This window comes from Macadamia integrifolia, unplaced genomic scaffold, assembly GCF_013358625.1.
Source record: "Macadamia integrifolia cultivar HAES 741 unplaced genomic scaffold, SCU_Mint_v3 scaffold2699, whole genome shotgun sequence".
NCBI lineage: Eukaryota > Viridiplantae > Streptophyta > Magnoliopsida > Proteales > Proteaceae > Macadamia > Macadamia integrifolia.
Window position 1 is genome coordinate 34,866 of NW_024868896.1, and position 16,490 is coordinate 51,355.

A 16,490-nucleotide genomic window follows, 5' to 3' on the forward strand; every position below is an offset into this window, starting at 1 on the left:
AATCTCTAAGATGTCAATTCTAGCCACAAGAATCTTAAAAAAAAATCGATTTAAATAGACCACACTAATAACAAAGTTTAACTTGGTGAGATTCATGTGCATTCATTGTAATGACTATATCACTCAAGAGTTATAGCTGAAACTGTATCCTTATCCTTTAAGATAGGAATACACTAGTCCTCTCATTTTCTTGTATTAACTGTGAAAAGAACAATAACTTTTGAGATTCCCTTACCTTTGGGATCAGAATCCTTAGGTTACTGTCATTTTCTTTAATTTTAGTGACATCATCTTTAGGCAAATGTCACCTACTATGCTGCCCTAGGGAAAACCGTGAAAAAACAAGATACGTCACTTTGGTGGAATCCACATCACCCTTTCATGGTTCCCTAAAAATGCGTTTTGTAGCTAAACATGTGCGAAAGCTTATACCCAACTTAACTCCAATATATTTATTCATCATAGAGTATTCTAAATATGACATGCAAACATAAAATGCCATTAATTTTCTGCCTATGTCATTCATAAATGATTTTTTTTAATATCATAGTAATGATAAACCAGTGTAAAAAACATGCATAAACAGAAATACAATTCTGAAGCCACTATAGAATAAAGATAAAACACTATAGCTGTTCCAAAACAGTTATGGAACACAAATATATAGGTCTCATTTTTCTTCTTTTAAATTCAACCCAGTATATTGAACATACATCCACTGGTCGAACCATAAACAATATTTCAGAATATATAATTACATCCTCCCACTGGTTTGACCAGTTAAGTAATTATCCACAACATCCCAAGTATATGATAAAGTGACATCATGAAAACCAATGGTATTTTATTATTCACAAGGCCTTGGGACTCTCAAAATAATTGTTTTAAATACGAAAAACTTCATTGGACATTATTTGAAGACTGGCCATTACAAAAAAAAAAACTCAGTTATTTCAATGCATTTCCATTAAAATTACCTTTATCATAAATAGACTATAGACCAGATGTCACAGACAATATAGTATTGAAGAACCCATTAAAATAACCGGGGTTGATTCAAGAAAATCACAAAACAACAATTTCTTAAAGCCCCCCTTCCCCCTTTTTTTTTAGTCAACTTGACATAATACTTTCTTCTTCCCAAAGTAATACAATACTCTCTTTTGGAGATAGCTTCCGTATCACGAATCCGTTTGTGTTAACTTGATTTCTAATCTAATTTGGTTCACCTATTGACTGATTCACTGGATTGGGTTTGATTTAGCTGGTTCGAATTGTGTTGCTTCAATCCATCCCATTTGAGATAATGCCTATGAGCTTTTAAACCCATTACACTTAAACAAATCTGGACATGGCTTGGCCCATTAAGTTTCTAAATATAAAATATAAAATTAAATCAAACCATATGGATCCAACCAAAGTCCAATAAAACCCAATTATTGTGACTTAAAAGCTTAAGGGTAATAAAGTAAAATCACTTGGTTCAATTCTTTGAACCATAATAATAAGTTGAACTCTTTAAATAATATATATATATATATATATTGGGCTTGAGTCCACCAGCCCAAACTTAAGGAACAAACTTAACTCAATAAGTTTGAATTGGGCCCTATTTTAGTGTTTGGCCAAACCTTTTACATCTTCACTAACAAAAATTTAACAAAAGAGGAGCTCTTAAAGACTAAATCTGGAAACCCCCTGGAGAAAGAAGCTGGGTGTTCAGCTAAAGCATACAATTTTATTTAGAATGAAGGGCCTTCTCAAACTGGAGAATAACCTCTTGGATATTAATGCCTGACTAAAAATTAGTGGACTGGGCTGGGCTGGACAGACTGATTAATGATCACGTTGGGTATCAGTTCAAACCCACCTAGTTGTCTGTCACCCACCAAAATATTCCTAGTCCGCCCAATCGCCTGATGAATAGTCAATGACATCATTGTCTCACATACTATATTTTCAGTGCTCATGTAGGCCTGATATGGCTCTGGTTGTCTGGATGGTGAGGTTTTACCGTAAGTTTTTAATTCTGTCGTGGGCCCTACTCTAGTTTGGTATAGAACAGATGGGCCCAATTAAGGCCAGCCCATTAAATTGTGACTCTAGTCTTCCTTTCTACTTTCTTCCAGAATAAGAAGGTTCGTTCTCATGGGACGGGAGGTAGGAGAGGAGAATTCTAATTTTTCAGAATCAGAAGAAGACAACAGGCGTCTCGAAGATTTGAATGGTTCAGATGAGTGAGTTCGTGTGGTGCCTACACGTACATATTCTAAGGCAATAAAAAACAAAAGCGAGTCACTGGCCACCGGAAATTGAATGTGACACCCCCCCACCCCCCACCTTTCGTGATCATCACAAAAAACAACCAAAACCGTAATCACCCTTTTTTTGTCACTTTTTTTTTTTAATTTAACTTTGTAAGTTTTGTCCTTTAGTAATAATATATTACTTTTATTGTTTCTTCAAAACAAAACGACTCGAGGAGAAGAAATTAATTTTTATTACTGGTAGTATAGCCGATCGATTTTTCTTGAACGAGGCTCTGATACCATTGAAAGAAAATAAATGCGGAACAATTCATGAAGATCGATAAGCATGCATGACAAACACTACAAAATACATGTTTTAGGCATACCTGAATCCATGGTTGAAGAATAAGAACTCCTCAATGTCTTCTTGTATGCTCCTCGTACAACACAATCATTGTTGGTCTGGTCTACCCTTTTTCCCTTTTGCTTTTGGTCATTAGCCTCACTTAATGGGTCAGTGATAACTATATATAGGGGTGAGGGTAGGGACCAACCCTGCAATAAAATTAGGGTTTCCTCCCCATTAAGGAAACAATACCTTAGGTCCACACATAGTGATAAATATTTCATACCATTAAGGTGTGCTAATAGAATCCAATATCTCCATAGAGATCACTTACCAATAATATTGGATTCTTTTTGCTTACTCCATCTTTAGTCAACACCACTAAACCGGTTTTGGAAACAAATTTTTGATTATGCTAGCCCACCTAATAGGAAATCTTACACATCACACCCCCAGGTGGTTGCGGAATATACTATGCCGTGAGTTTCTTCATTGGCAAAGTTCACATAGAAAAAACCATCATTTGTTGCACAAATAAAGAGCGCTCCTCTAGGGTCCCAGATAGAAACCAAAAGGTCATGTAGCCATTCTTTAGAGGGGGATGAAGACCCAACAACATTACCAAACAAAGTAGTGGATAATGGAAACCAGGTTTTGGATGGAAGCTCATCCAATAGGTCGAGTGATAGGGAGCTCCACAGTGCCAAAGGTAAGGAGGCAGATGGGGCTGAGGGGGAAGCAAAAGAGGGTTTACCCAGATGAAGGGAAGTGGTCAGAAGGTGTAATGCCCATGGAGGTAGGTGAAGAATAGAAAGGGGTGGAGGGGGAGGGCAACTGTCTTTTATAATGAGGGCTATATTTGGGTTTAGTGATGCGTTTCATCTTCTTAGGATAAAGAGGAAACAAAAGGACAAAAGAGGAAAAGCTATAGGCAAGAAAGGATAGCAAAGAAGTAGAGGGTTGGATGGAGAGGATGAGAATCCCAATATTACCCGAGGATCCTTAGGGACTAAGCACCAATCAACTGAGGGGAGAGAGAACCACCATCAGGACCGTCATGCAAAGGAATTGGATAAAAAAAGAGAGATCAGAGTGTAGAGGAAAATGTGAAAACAGACCAAATAGACACTCAAAGGGAAAGGAGAATAAATGGAATCATTATCAGAAGGGCTGGAGAGGAAGTAGAGCGAGAGTCTTTGTGGGAAGTATTATTCTAATTTTTGTTTTAATCGAAGTCTTTGATGAGTAGAAAAGAAGAGGTGAAATTTCTTACCACTGCATGGAAAGGGACTTTGTACTTATAAAAAGGAAAATGTCACACCTTGACTCAACTTAGGCCAAGGTATGCAACACTGGATTCTCAACCCAGTCAGCCGAACCCTCCAGGATCACAGATGCAGTACCTTAATTTCACAAATGCTACCAAGACCACAACTAAAATCAGAGTATGCTAATAAAATCATACAATAATACCACTGGTGATGTACTAATGTGATAAATTACAAATATACAAGATTCATTTGTAAACAACCCACAGGTGTAATATTTATATCTTATATATTTCACCAATATATACATCAAAAGAAATAACTCAAATATCATAAGTGATGTCCATCAGCATCCGGGTGTCTCATAGACACAAGCTTCACAACCACCACCGAATTCCAATCTTGTCTCAACACTGGTTCCACCAGCTAAATAGAGTACTCAACATGGGGTGAGCTCCACAAGCCCAATGAGGGGTGTGCATGCAAGCACACATAACAAATGATGCAATGCAATCCACACAGACATATGATGCATATGAATCCATTTATTATATTATTTTCTTATTTCCATTACTAGGTCCATAATCGGGTATAGGTGCTACAAAACGTAGGTGGTATCCCCTCCCCAGTATGTCGGGCTACAGGGATATAAGCTCGTTGCAAACAGAAGTCTGTAGGTCCCAAAATCCTACACATCGATCAACCCGTAAACCTCTAAAGGTAACCCCAACAGCCATGGTCCTAGAATCTTACGCATTGGTCACCCATGCTTTGGACAGCCACTATCCCGAAAAACCCCTTGGTCACCTGTGCTGCATCCTCCTCTGAGTAGAGTATGTCATACTGTGGATATGGTATTCTCAATAACATACCACCCCTTGGGATTAGCCAGTACCTAACCCCCTACCGGCAAGGGGTGTAGCACCAGGGTCTATAAATCCTAACCATATGCATTCTATATACATCTATACCAATCCATAGTATCCAATCATACATCGGTGGCCATCACTGTAATACCGACCTCTGAGCCCACAGTACTGGATTCTCCCCCTCAGCCACACCATCCCTTAGACCGTTGATGTTACAATCACTACCACTCTTCTCTATTACTACACATGTCACACCCCGTTCACATAGAACCGACCGGTGATCGGGTTCCCTCCGAGTAACCCAAAACCACTAGGATCATCTGATACAATACACCACAACACAACAAGCCACATGTACATCAAATTATAATAATGTAATTTCAGCAGAAGTCTTTTCATATTTAAATACCTGTAAATCTCCATATACTCTAGATACCCAAATTGTCATACATAGTATATTTACATGTGGGCCCATAAGCACGATATGTGCACAAGAAATAACAATTTAATTATCGAGAGCACAAAATGGGAGTATACCAAAAGAATAAAAAAGGAGAACTATAAATGGAGGGATCTGCTACTATTGCCCCGCAACATAGTTCTCGCAAGGGCATCCATCTCCATGATCAAATCCTTTTGGTATCCACCAATCTCCCACTGGAGGCTCGCCGGTGGACCCCGACATGGGTTCCTCTACTGAATATCCTACAAAATCATCTAAAAAGATGTGTGCATGAGGGATGAGCTCACTAGCTCAGTAAATGGAAAGAAAGACTCACACAAGCAGTTGTAATCAAATGATACTAAATGCATGCAATTCATTTTAATCCTAATTCACCTAAGCAACATTACTAGGTCATTGGTTATGTGCTACTCACAACCACAGTGCGTGTATGCCCTGGGTACGAGATGTGTTCCCCATCCCGCTATACCCCCATAGGGTTGTAGGAGAAGGCTAGCCATGAGCACTCGAAAAAGTAAATCGTGGCTGAACCACAGCAGAAATATAAATTGTGGCCGAACCACAACAGAAAATAAAAGTAGTATGATTGACCCTTTGAATATATCACCAAAGTTGCCAATTGTCTTAATGATCAGCCGAGCATACTTCTAACTGCCACAGTGGTACACGACCAGTGCTTCCCTCAAGTGACCCAACACGTAAACCCTTGTTGGGAAAGGTTGTAGCACGAAGGAATGTGAATCCTAACCGCATGGTCCTATATGAGATAGTATGACTACATAATACTTTTGTGTCCCATTCCACGGTATACCAATGCATTCATTTTCAAGCTGATTACGACATCTATTCTAAAAATCCCATACATGGTCAGAAAATTCTCATCATCATCCATCTATGAATAAATCCATGCTCAAAAATTCACAAAAAGTAACAAATAATTGGAAATCTAAAGATACAACATGTTTATTTCTAAATGCATCCAACAACAGTCAAGCATATGCATGAGAATGGCATTCATAATGTCAAGATGATATATGAATGATTAAGATGCCAAAAACACTCCCAAAATAATGTCAAGTCCTCTCCCTACTTACCTATTATTGTAGGAAAATATGCACTTGTGGTACGGGTAAGATTTAGAGTGAAGACGAGTGTCTCGAAATCTAACACAGATAAGAATTTAGAATACATCCATTTCGGAATTATAAAATGACGTAAGATATGATCATGATGCGTTACACGAAGAAGGTTGTCGACAAATTTTAGCTATACGTAGGTCTTTCAGGTGGGTAGGAGAACTCACTTGTGTAAACTGCCCAGGTAGACAACACCCAGACACAAACTAGTGGGTCATACTAGTGGGTCTAGTACCCACTAGTAGGCCCAGAAGAGACCACTGGGTCTAGTACCTGCCGATCCTACCCGCCAGTAGGACCCGGGGCTAACCTAGAATCGGTGGGTGCTACTGGCGAGTCTTACTTGTCAGTAGGCCTAAACGAGACCGACGGGTTATACTGATCGATCATGGTACCTGTCGATCTTACCTGCCTGTTGGTCCGGATGCTCAGGTAAGACTGAGGGGTCACACTGGTGGGTCTAACTACCCGCCGGTGCTACCCACCAGTGTTCTGCGGGTTTTTTGTTCTTCTTCCCTTCTTCATTCCTCCTCTTGGGAACCTAAGAGGGTTGTTCCAACTTCATTTCCCACACATTTTAGGCTTCATCTACTTGAGTATTTCATGGATCTAAGTTAACATAAAGGTTTTGGGGAATGAAATCATACATTGGCTCAAGAAACCCTAAAACTTAAGATCCTCTTTTCAAACCCAAAATGTCACCTCAATACCTCCAAATCTTGGATTCCCTTCCTCAAACCTTCAAAGAAATCACACAAGGGTTCCATTGTCTCTTTGATTTGACCATACATAAAAGGGTTTCATCACATTTTAATGGTTTATGGTGTTACTTACCTCAAAACGTAGATCTCAAAGCACCGGACACTATTTCGGGGACGGAAAGGTAAGACGCTGCTCCGGAAACCAAGGGGAACCTTCTTCCCTCTTCCTTATCTTCTTCTTCTTCTTTTCTCCATCCTCTTTACTCCTATCACCAACTTGCTAAAAATCATAAATGGGAGAGAGAGACACATAAATGCTATTTATACCTTGGCTAATAAATATCTTTCAAGGCCTGTTTGGTTTTGCCCCTTTATGGACCAAAACGCATTAAATCGTAATACCGGCTAAAATAGCCGACATTATCAGGCATACGAGACCTCATTACGATAAGGAGTCTAAAATACACATGCTCACCAAAGTTGGGTTTTCCGGGGCCCATGTTTCTCCCACAGGTGGGTCACACTGGTGGGTCTTGCACCTACTAGTGACCACCCACCAGTTGGCCGAAACAACGCCAACCTTGCTGTATTGTGGTGGAAAACGGGATCTTGATGCGTATCTCACTCTCACCATGTGTTGTGGACTAAGTTCTCATCATCCAGTACAATAACATACCTTTCCTACTTGTACATGGCTTTATGGTACGTGCAAGGGCACGACTTAGGCATGCGAATCACATTGGGTACCGACTTAATCTTGTTCGACCACCCAGCATTTGACATCACCCTTGCTATCATGCACCATAGGGCACCCATGACAACCCTTTTCGGTTCAGACCCTATAAGACCAAATCAAACCAACCGATCAATAAACCCGATTTAAGGAGCAGGGCTCTACAACACATCCACAAAACCACGGTCACATCAATCTCGGTAAAACCATGCCACATGTGCAATATTTATAAATTTTATATAAAATACAACCAAAAAATGGTATTCAACCACAGTACACATAAACATGCAGAAATAAACATATAGAAACACTCCGTAAAATAAATCAAACACCCACTCACCTCAAAGCCCAAATCCAATTGTTATCGTTGAATTCCCATCACCGCATATCCTCACCAAGTAATTTAGGTTCCTATGTAAATTGTGAATAATATATATAAATATATATATATATATATGACACATAACATAACTTATTATAGGTTCTATACTAAAGCTAAATAACCCTCAACAATCCCTATACTAAGCCAACTAAAGCCTTGGAAAAGTCCCCAACTATCTTTAGCCATAGGGTCAACTTTAGGTAAGTAAGCAAGGAACATAACCCACAAGGGGTAGGGCATAGTTCAGTAGAAACCGAGGCTATTCAGCCTTAAAAATGCTCAACCGGTGGGTTCTAACTAGCTGGCCACTTGTCTCAACTGGCGGGTCATATCTGTAGAATTTATTCTACCAGAATTGCTTTTGCTGGTCACTTTTCGTTTAGGTTGTGCCCAAAGCCGAAGGCCATTATTCCCAAAAACATAGGTGGTGTTTTCTTATGCTTCCAGGGTCAATAAACACCTCACCAATCATTCCAATTCCTTAAGCTAACTTCAGCCCGTCCAATTCCATAGAATTCTATAATTTTATTACCTGGGAATTGCTGGACTTGAGAGCTGAGCTCCTCCCTTCACCATTCCCTCTTAACTAAAGTTGGATAGGCATGATTAGATAAATATTGTTTACATACCAGCTCTAATTAAGCTCACACAACAAACTAATTTAGGGATTCATAATTTAAGAAAGGGAATTGCACTAATTTAACCCTAAATCGTCAACCTACACATCCAATTCATCCAATTGGGGCCCATCTAATCCATCACTCATATGAAATTGAAAAATTATAAGAAACATAGTAGTACCATGCATCAGTTCCAATTGAGCTTAGGAGGAACAATTTATAATTTACAGGGAAGGAATTGAGCAATTTCTTCCCAATTCAATCAATAAATTATAGCAGCAGTACATGCATGCCTTAAATCATGAAATTATCTGCATGTATACTCCATTCCTAGCCCCAATTACATGGGAATACACTTGTATGGAAAAAGCCCTAAGATCCAATGCTCCTGGAGATAGGTTGACACTAAATTGAAGTCCTAAACCCCAACTAAAATTAGGGATTCTTCTACTGGGTACTAAATTAGTACATAGGGACTCAAATTTAGTCCCAATTTGCATGAATTCTTCATGAACAGTGAAAGCCCTTTGTTTTAGGGTTTGTAGGGATGGATTTACTTGAAATTACATCCCTGAACCCCAACTGAATTTAGGGATTCAACTACAGGTATTGAATTTAGTCCATAGAGACTCGATTCCAGTCCCTAATTTACTAAAACCTCTAACCCTAACTACTTACTGCTACTAACCTAATTATCTTCACAAAATAAAAAGGGCAACAACACTTTCCTGGGTTTAGGTAGCCCCAATCCAGTCCTCCTTTCCTTCTTTCTGTTGTCCACCGAATTGTGCAGCAAGTACTAAGGTGAACAGTGACTAAGTGTTTGCTTTATCACTCAGCAAAAGGGTCCTTAGGGCCCATTTGGCTGAATTACGTAAAATAACTTAAAATTACTTCTTAAAATTGACTTTTAGAAACATAAAATTAAAACTAATTAAAATTAAATTCTCATTAATGGACCCCACCAAATACTAACCTATTAGGTTGGATTTGGTCAGCATTAGGACCTCTATAGATTGGGTAAGTGTGAGGCTCGAGGGTTTTGGGATGTGGAACCCACATAGAAAAATAATTTTTTCTTGCATTCTGTCAGGCCAATTCATTCTTTTGTTTCTGTATTTCTTAGATCCACAACAACACAACCTACTTCATTTTATGAGCTGCTGGGCCATACCCTAGGACATAGTTGCTTCAAATTTCAGGGTGTTACTGTCACACCCCGTTCCCACTGAACCGGGCCAGTGACCGGGTTAACACCGGTTAACACCGGTTAACCCCAAACCTGTCAGGATCATCAGATACTGTATTCCACCACAGCATACACATAACTAATATAAGCTCATCAGATCAGCGGAAGACTAAGTTTTACCTTTGAATAATCCCATAATACTTGATACCCGAATTGTGATACAATAATTATATACATGTGGGCTCGAAGGCATGATATTTACACAATAAAAGTACAATTTATATATTAAATATGTAAAGAAAATCATCAAAATAATCAAAGTATACAGCTCGGCTCGGCAACAAAGGCTAGAGCTCAGCTCGGCATCAAGGGTTGAGCCCAGCTCAGCATCACATAGTAGAGCTCAGCTTGGCCTCAGAAGTGGAGATCAGCACGGCCCCCAACGTGGAGCTCAGATCGGCCTCAGAACTGCGGTCCCGTAGCTCATGTCTCGCACAAGCAGTCAGTGCCATGCTCTAACTCCTCAGGGGTCCACTAGTCCTCTTCAGGAAACTCGGCTGTGGGACCCACCCTATGCTCCTCAGATGTATGACCTGTAAAATCATCTAAAAAGGGGTGCACACGTGGGATGAGATCACTAGCTCAGTAAGTGGTAAGATAGACCACACAGCAGTCCACACATTAAAACACAATCATATGCACTACATGCCATGCTATACATTTTAAATCACATCCACCTAAGCAACATTACTAAGTCCTTGGTTTTAGTGCTACTACAGCCACAGTGCGCGTATACTCCGGGTACGAGCCGCGAACTCCCTCCCGCGATAAGCCCATAGGGCTGTCGGAGAAGGCCCACCGTGAGTACTCGGAAAAGTAAAGACAATGCTGTCCACCGGCTCTCAACAGAAATGTAAATGACTAAAAATAAAGGTGCTGACTCCAGCAATTTAAAAGCAGTATGATTGTCCCTCTTGAATGTACCATCGGGGTTGTCGGCTGTCCTACATGACCCGCCGGGCGTTATGTCTAACCGCCACAGTGACCTGACGACCGCGACCACTGCTTCCCCCTAAATGATAACCCAACACCTTAACCCCTGTTGGGAAGGGTGATAGCATGGGATGGTGAAAATCCTAATACCGCATGCTCCTATATGACAATAGTACGATTGCATAGTGCCTCCGTGTCCCATTCCACGGGCCACCAATGCACTCGTTTCCAAGCCGACTACGGCATCTAGTCTATCAATGCATCATGCACCATGATGTCCACAGTCAACATATAAACATCTCATTCAATTGGCATTTAGAAAGTAAACATAACACATATGCATAACACTGTGAGGAATGACTAATCTACATAGCATATTCATGATGGCATGACTAGACTAGATATAATTAAATGAATGCCAAACAATGCCTTGAAACAAGGTCGAGCGTCCACTCCCCACTTACCTGTAGCGTACAAGGATTTTCGTTCGGTACGGGTGAGATCCGGTGCGAATCGGGTATGATTTGGTGAACCTAACATAATTGAGCGGGGTTAGTACTTCACCATTTTGGAATCAAAATTAATGAGATTTGATGACAAAATCATGTTTAGAATGTTAAAAGAAGGTCACACATCCGATTTGGGTCCAATCGGACGTAAGAATCACCTTCGGGGCCACACGGGTGGGTTAGACAGGTGGGCTGTCTGGCCCACCGGTCCTACCCACCGGTTTGGATCGGCGGGTAGGGGCCCGCAGGTTCCACCCGCCGGTTGGGCAAGAAGGCCCCTGCCCTCTCAGGTGGGTGCCCACAGGCGGGTAGGGGCCCACCGGTTCCACCCACCGATCTTGGCGGGAAACATACTGTTTCTTCCCAACTTCCTCCATTCTTTGGGGATTCAAATGGGGCTTTTTCCAACCCATTCTTCACACCTTCAAGGTCTTATAGGATGGTTCTAACCTAGATCTAGGTTAGATTCAAGTGATGGGAAACCATCTTACCTTCTTTGCTCAAGAACAACCTCAAACCCTCCAAATCACTTCAAACCCACAATGCTTCTTCCACCTTGTCAATATCTCTTCAAATCCTTCAAGATCATNCAGTTCCACCCGCCGGTTGAGCCAGAAGGCCCCTGCCCTCTCAGGTGGGTGCCACAGGTGGGTAGGGGCCCACCGGTGCCACCCACCGGTCTTGGCGGAAAAGACACTGTTTCTTCCCCATTTTCTTCATTCTTTGGGGAATCAAATGGGGCTTTTCCCCACCCATTCTTCATACCTTCAAGGTCCTATAGGATGGTTCTAACCTAGATCTAGGTTAGATTCAAGTGATGGGAAACCATCTTACCTTCTTTGCTCAAGAACAACCTCAAACCCTCCAAATCACTTCAAACCCACAATGCTTCTTCCACCTTGTTAATATCTCTTCAAATCCTTCAAGATCAACACATAAATCATCTATTAAACCTTAGACTCATCATTTCAAAGGGGATTTACAAGATCTCAAGAAACCATACTCGAATCAAGGGTTTAAAGCTTGGATATGGTGAATGTTCACAAAACCCAACTTTGCTTACCTCTAACTGTAGATCTAGAGTTGAAGATCAGTCTCCCGGCGCCGGAATGGGAAGATCGAGCTTCGGCGCCGCTGAAACCCCTCTTTTCTTCCTCTTCCTTCTCTTCCCTTCTCTTCCCTTCTTCTTCCCTTTCTTTTCTCTCTCCTCTTTACTATCCTTACTAACGTACGGGTGACATAAATGGAAAGAAAAGAAAAAAACATAAAGCTATATATACAATTCCTAATTAAGTGAATAGTGCACATGGATGGGTCACTCAGGTGGGTGGGTGCACCCACCTATCCGCCCACCTGAGGGCCAAAACTTGGGATTTTGACAGGGTTCGGGCCTCGGCACGAACCCCACCCCTGGCATACGATGTAGCATACGTATATACCTTAAAATACGGATATAATACCTGCTTTATCCGTACATGGCCTTATGGTAGGTGCATGTACACGGCTTGGGCACTCCCGTCTCTTCTGGCACTGGCTCGGACTTATCGGGCCAGCTGGTGTTTAAGGTCACCCGTACCATCATAGCCCATAAGGAACCCGCTCTAACTCCCTCCGGTTCGGTTCCTGCATGGTTAAACCGGTTCAACCGCGAAATCAGACCGGGTTTAAGAAGTAGGGTATTACAGATGATGTGTGCAGCTTTTGGGATATGGACTGGTGGAACATTTTCACATCCTGTCCAATGGGTTTACTAATTGTAATGGCCTTAAGTTTTGATATGATCAGAAATCACCATAGAGATGCAAATAACTTCCTTCAGAAATCTAGCTGTCCATACACTAACAAACTTTACGTACACCTTTACATGATGGTTGAAGAGAAAGATAGGGTAATTTAATATAACTTCTCTTTTCCTATTGGATGGCTGCGTATCAGGTGAAGAGAAGGATAGACTAAAAACTGAAACTGTTAGTAGCTGACATGTATTCCCTTGTCTCCTATTCATTGAACACATCTTCTGTCATGAAGCCCTCTTCTCAAGGATAGAAGGATATATCTCACAGTCAGGTGAATCATAGGCTGAGTATCAAAGAGGAGTCTTACCATTTCAATAGTTTTTTATGTGAAGAATGTGTATAGCGTGGGATGTAGGAAATTTTTTTTGTCAAATTCCTAGTAGAATGTGTTCCGAAATCAATTTCATGCTGTTGTAGACAAAGTGAAAGAGTTCTTCCAATGCCATTGATGAATAGAAATCCCAATAGGGTTTGGAACAGGATTTAGTCCTGCCTAGTCCTTCCTGTTTAACTTCATTTGGTCCATTTTCCACCTTATTCCCTTTTCTTTAACCACCTGAAAAATGTTAACTTGTTTGGTAAAGATAAAGTTTATTATTTAATGCAGCTATATGATTTACAAAACTTCTTAAGCGACCTCATCTAATATATCCTTCTTGACATCATTAATCCAAGTATCCAATGTCATAGAAACTCCAAATTCCAGTGTGATATTATTCTTATGCAGGTGGTCTGATATGGGTCAGTGAGTGGAACGCTCTTCAGCATCCTGTTGCGTCTTCATTCCTAGCTGTTCTTTACAGTGATTACATGCTTACGTCGCAGACTGCAAGTTTTGATTGTGATGGGCAATCCTTCACTCCACAAGACCTCCGCAAATTTGCCACTTCCCAGGTACACTGTTTCATCACTATAATACATTTGTGTCAAAATTCAGGAGCTACAGACCTGCCAGTTGACATGTCCAACCAGGATAATGCCTTTGCAGCTATAGTTCTGTTTTGCTTTCCTTCTTTCTAATGAGCCAAGTCTATATGATGGATCTTGTTGATCATCCAATCAAGTTGAAACTTGACTTGTATTACCATGATCCAGGGACCCTTTAGTGGCAAGTCCAACCATTTCTGTTGCTTCTGTGATATCAGGACATCTATACTGACTATATACATTTGTTTCTATCTCCCCCGGGCTGATTATGTATTGGGTGACAATCCAATGAAAATGAGCTATCTTGTTGGGTACGGGAGTGAGTATCCACAATATGTACATCACAGGGGAGCTTCAATTCCAGCAGATGATGATACTGGCTGCAAGGGTTTCAAGTGGCTTTCCTCAACTAAACCTAATCCAAATGTTGCCATTGGAGCACTTGTGGGTGGACCTTTCCTTAATGAGACCTATATGGATTCTCGTAACAACTCTATGCAAGGGGAACCAAGTACTTACAATGGTGCTCTTGTCGTTGGGCTCCTCTCAGGATTGGTCACCACCTCCTCTGTGGTCTCATCTTTCACATAAGTCAGACCACCTAACCATGACCCCAAGTTGTTGTATTATATTTGTTTATATATATTTTTGGGGTGCTGCCTCATACAACAACTTTTTGTGTGCAATAGATCAAATGTATTATAAGAATTCGTAAATATAAATAATAAAAATATAGCATTATTGATTATATCAAAAGTTAAGGAACTTACATAAGGTGTTTAGTGGTCTTCATTGCTTTCAGTGAAAGTTGAATGGTTCTTATGCAACCCCAGTATGACTCGGTTCATGCAATTGTCGGTGTCAAAGCTTCCATCTTAACTAATTGGCTTGAAGTGGGGTGACCTCTAGCGGCTCTTATACAAGATAGTTGAGTTACCTATAGTCGATGTGGGACTATCTTAAATACTCCCCCTTACATGCAGACTTCTTATGGCTCTGTCTTCATGGGTTGAGCAAAGAGCTCATCATCGACGAAGACCCAACATACTTGCTCTGATACCATGTTAAAGCTTTCATCTTAAAATCAATTGGCTTGAAGTGGGGTGGCATTTTGTGGCTTTTATACATGATAGTTGAGTCACCCACATCCGATGTGAGACTATCTCAAATAGTGGGGTCAATATGGACCCGTGGGATTAGTCATGCCAAATGCCTGGATAACCGTCATTAGTAAAAAAAAAAAAGTTAGGACACCAAAAATTATAGTTGCCATGAGTAGATAATAACTTCTATACGAAATGCTTACGAGAATAAAAAAAAGGGAATGAATTTGTAGCTCAATGGGTGCTACTAACTACAGGTTTGGCGTAAGACGCAGGAGGTCCTATGGACACACTTTTTGTAAAACCTTAATCTCCACATAATTATAATTTTATCCCTTATATATAATAGACTACTCTGAATTGGTTGATATATTCTTAGTTGGCAAGCAGAATCGGCATTATGATTTCCGATTCAGTTGGAATCAGTTGGGTATGGGTCGGTATGTTTCATTTGAAAAGAAGTGGCAGTTAGACATACACTCGGCTGGTCATTAGGACAGTTGGCAACCTCGGTGGTATATTCAAGAGGGCCAATTGTATTGCTTTTAAATTGCTAGAGTCAGCACCTTTATTTTCTGTCATTTACTTTTATGTTGAGAGCCAGTGGTCGGCATGCTTTAGTTTTCTGAGTACTCACGGTGGGCCTTCTCCGACAGCCCTATGGGCATATCGCGGGATGGAGTTCGTGACTCGTACCCAGAGTATACGCGCATTGTGGCTGTAGTAGCACTAAACCAAAGACTTAGTAATGCTGTTTAGGTGGATGTGATTAAAAATGAATGGCATAGCATATAGTGCATATGGATGTGATTGTTGTGTGGACTATTGTGTGGTCCTTCTTTTCACTTACTGAGCTAGTGAGCTCGGTATTGTAGCCGTATATTAAGATGTATACATATATTACATCGTATGCCAAGGGTGGGGTTCGCGCCGAGGTCCGAACTCTGTCAAAATCCCAAGTTTTGGCCCTCAGGTGGGCGGACTGGTGGGCGGACAGGTGGGCGCACCCACCCACCTGAGTGACCCATCCATGTGAACTATTTAGTTATTTAGGAAGTATATATATAGCATTTATGATTTTCTCTTCTTTTCATTTATGACACTCGTACGTTGGTGAGGATAGTAAAGAGGAGAGAGAAAGGAAAGGAAAGAAGAAGAGAAGAGAAGGAAGAGGAAGAAGAGAAGGATTTCAGCGGCGTCGAAGCT

General features: G+C 40.8%; 1 protein-coding gene across 1 annotated transcript; it reads left to right on the top strand.

The window, feature by feature from the left end:
* The first annotated feature begins 13,703 nt into the window (after positions 1-13,703).
* Positions 13,704-14,929, top strand: LOC122067084 (endoglucanase 2-like). The gene is made up of 2 exons (XM_042630933.1): positions 13,704-14,148; positions 14,443-14,929. The coding sequence occupies exons 1-2, from the start codon at positions 14,065-14,067 to the stop codon at positions 14,770-14,772; spliced, it is 414 nt and encodes a 137-aa protein (XP_042486867.1). The 5' UTR covers positions 13,704-14,064; the 3' UTR covers positions 14,773-14,929.
* The last annotated feature ends 1,561 nt before the right edge of the window (positions 14,930-16,490 follow it).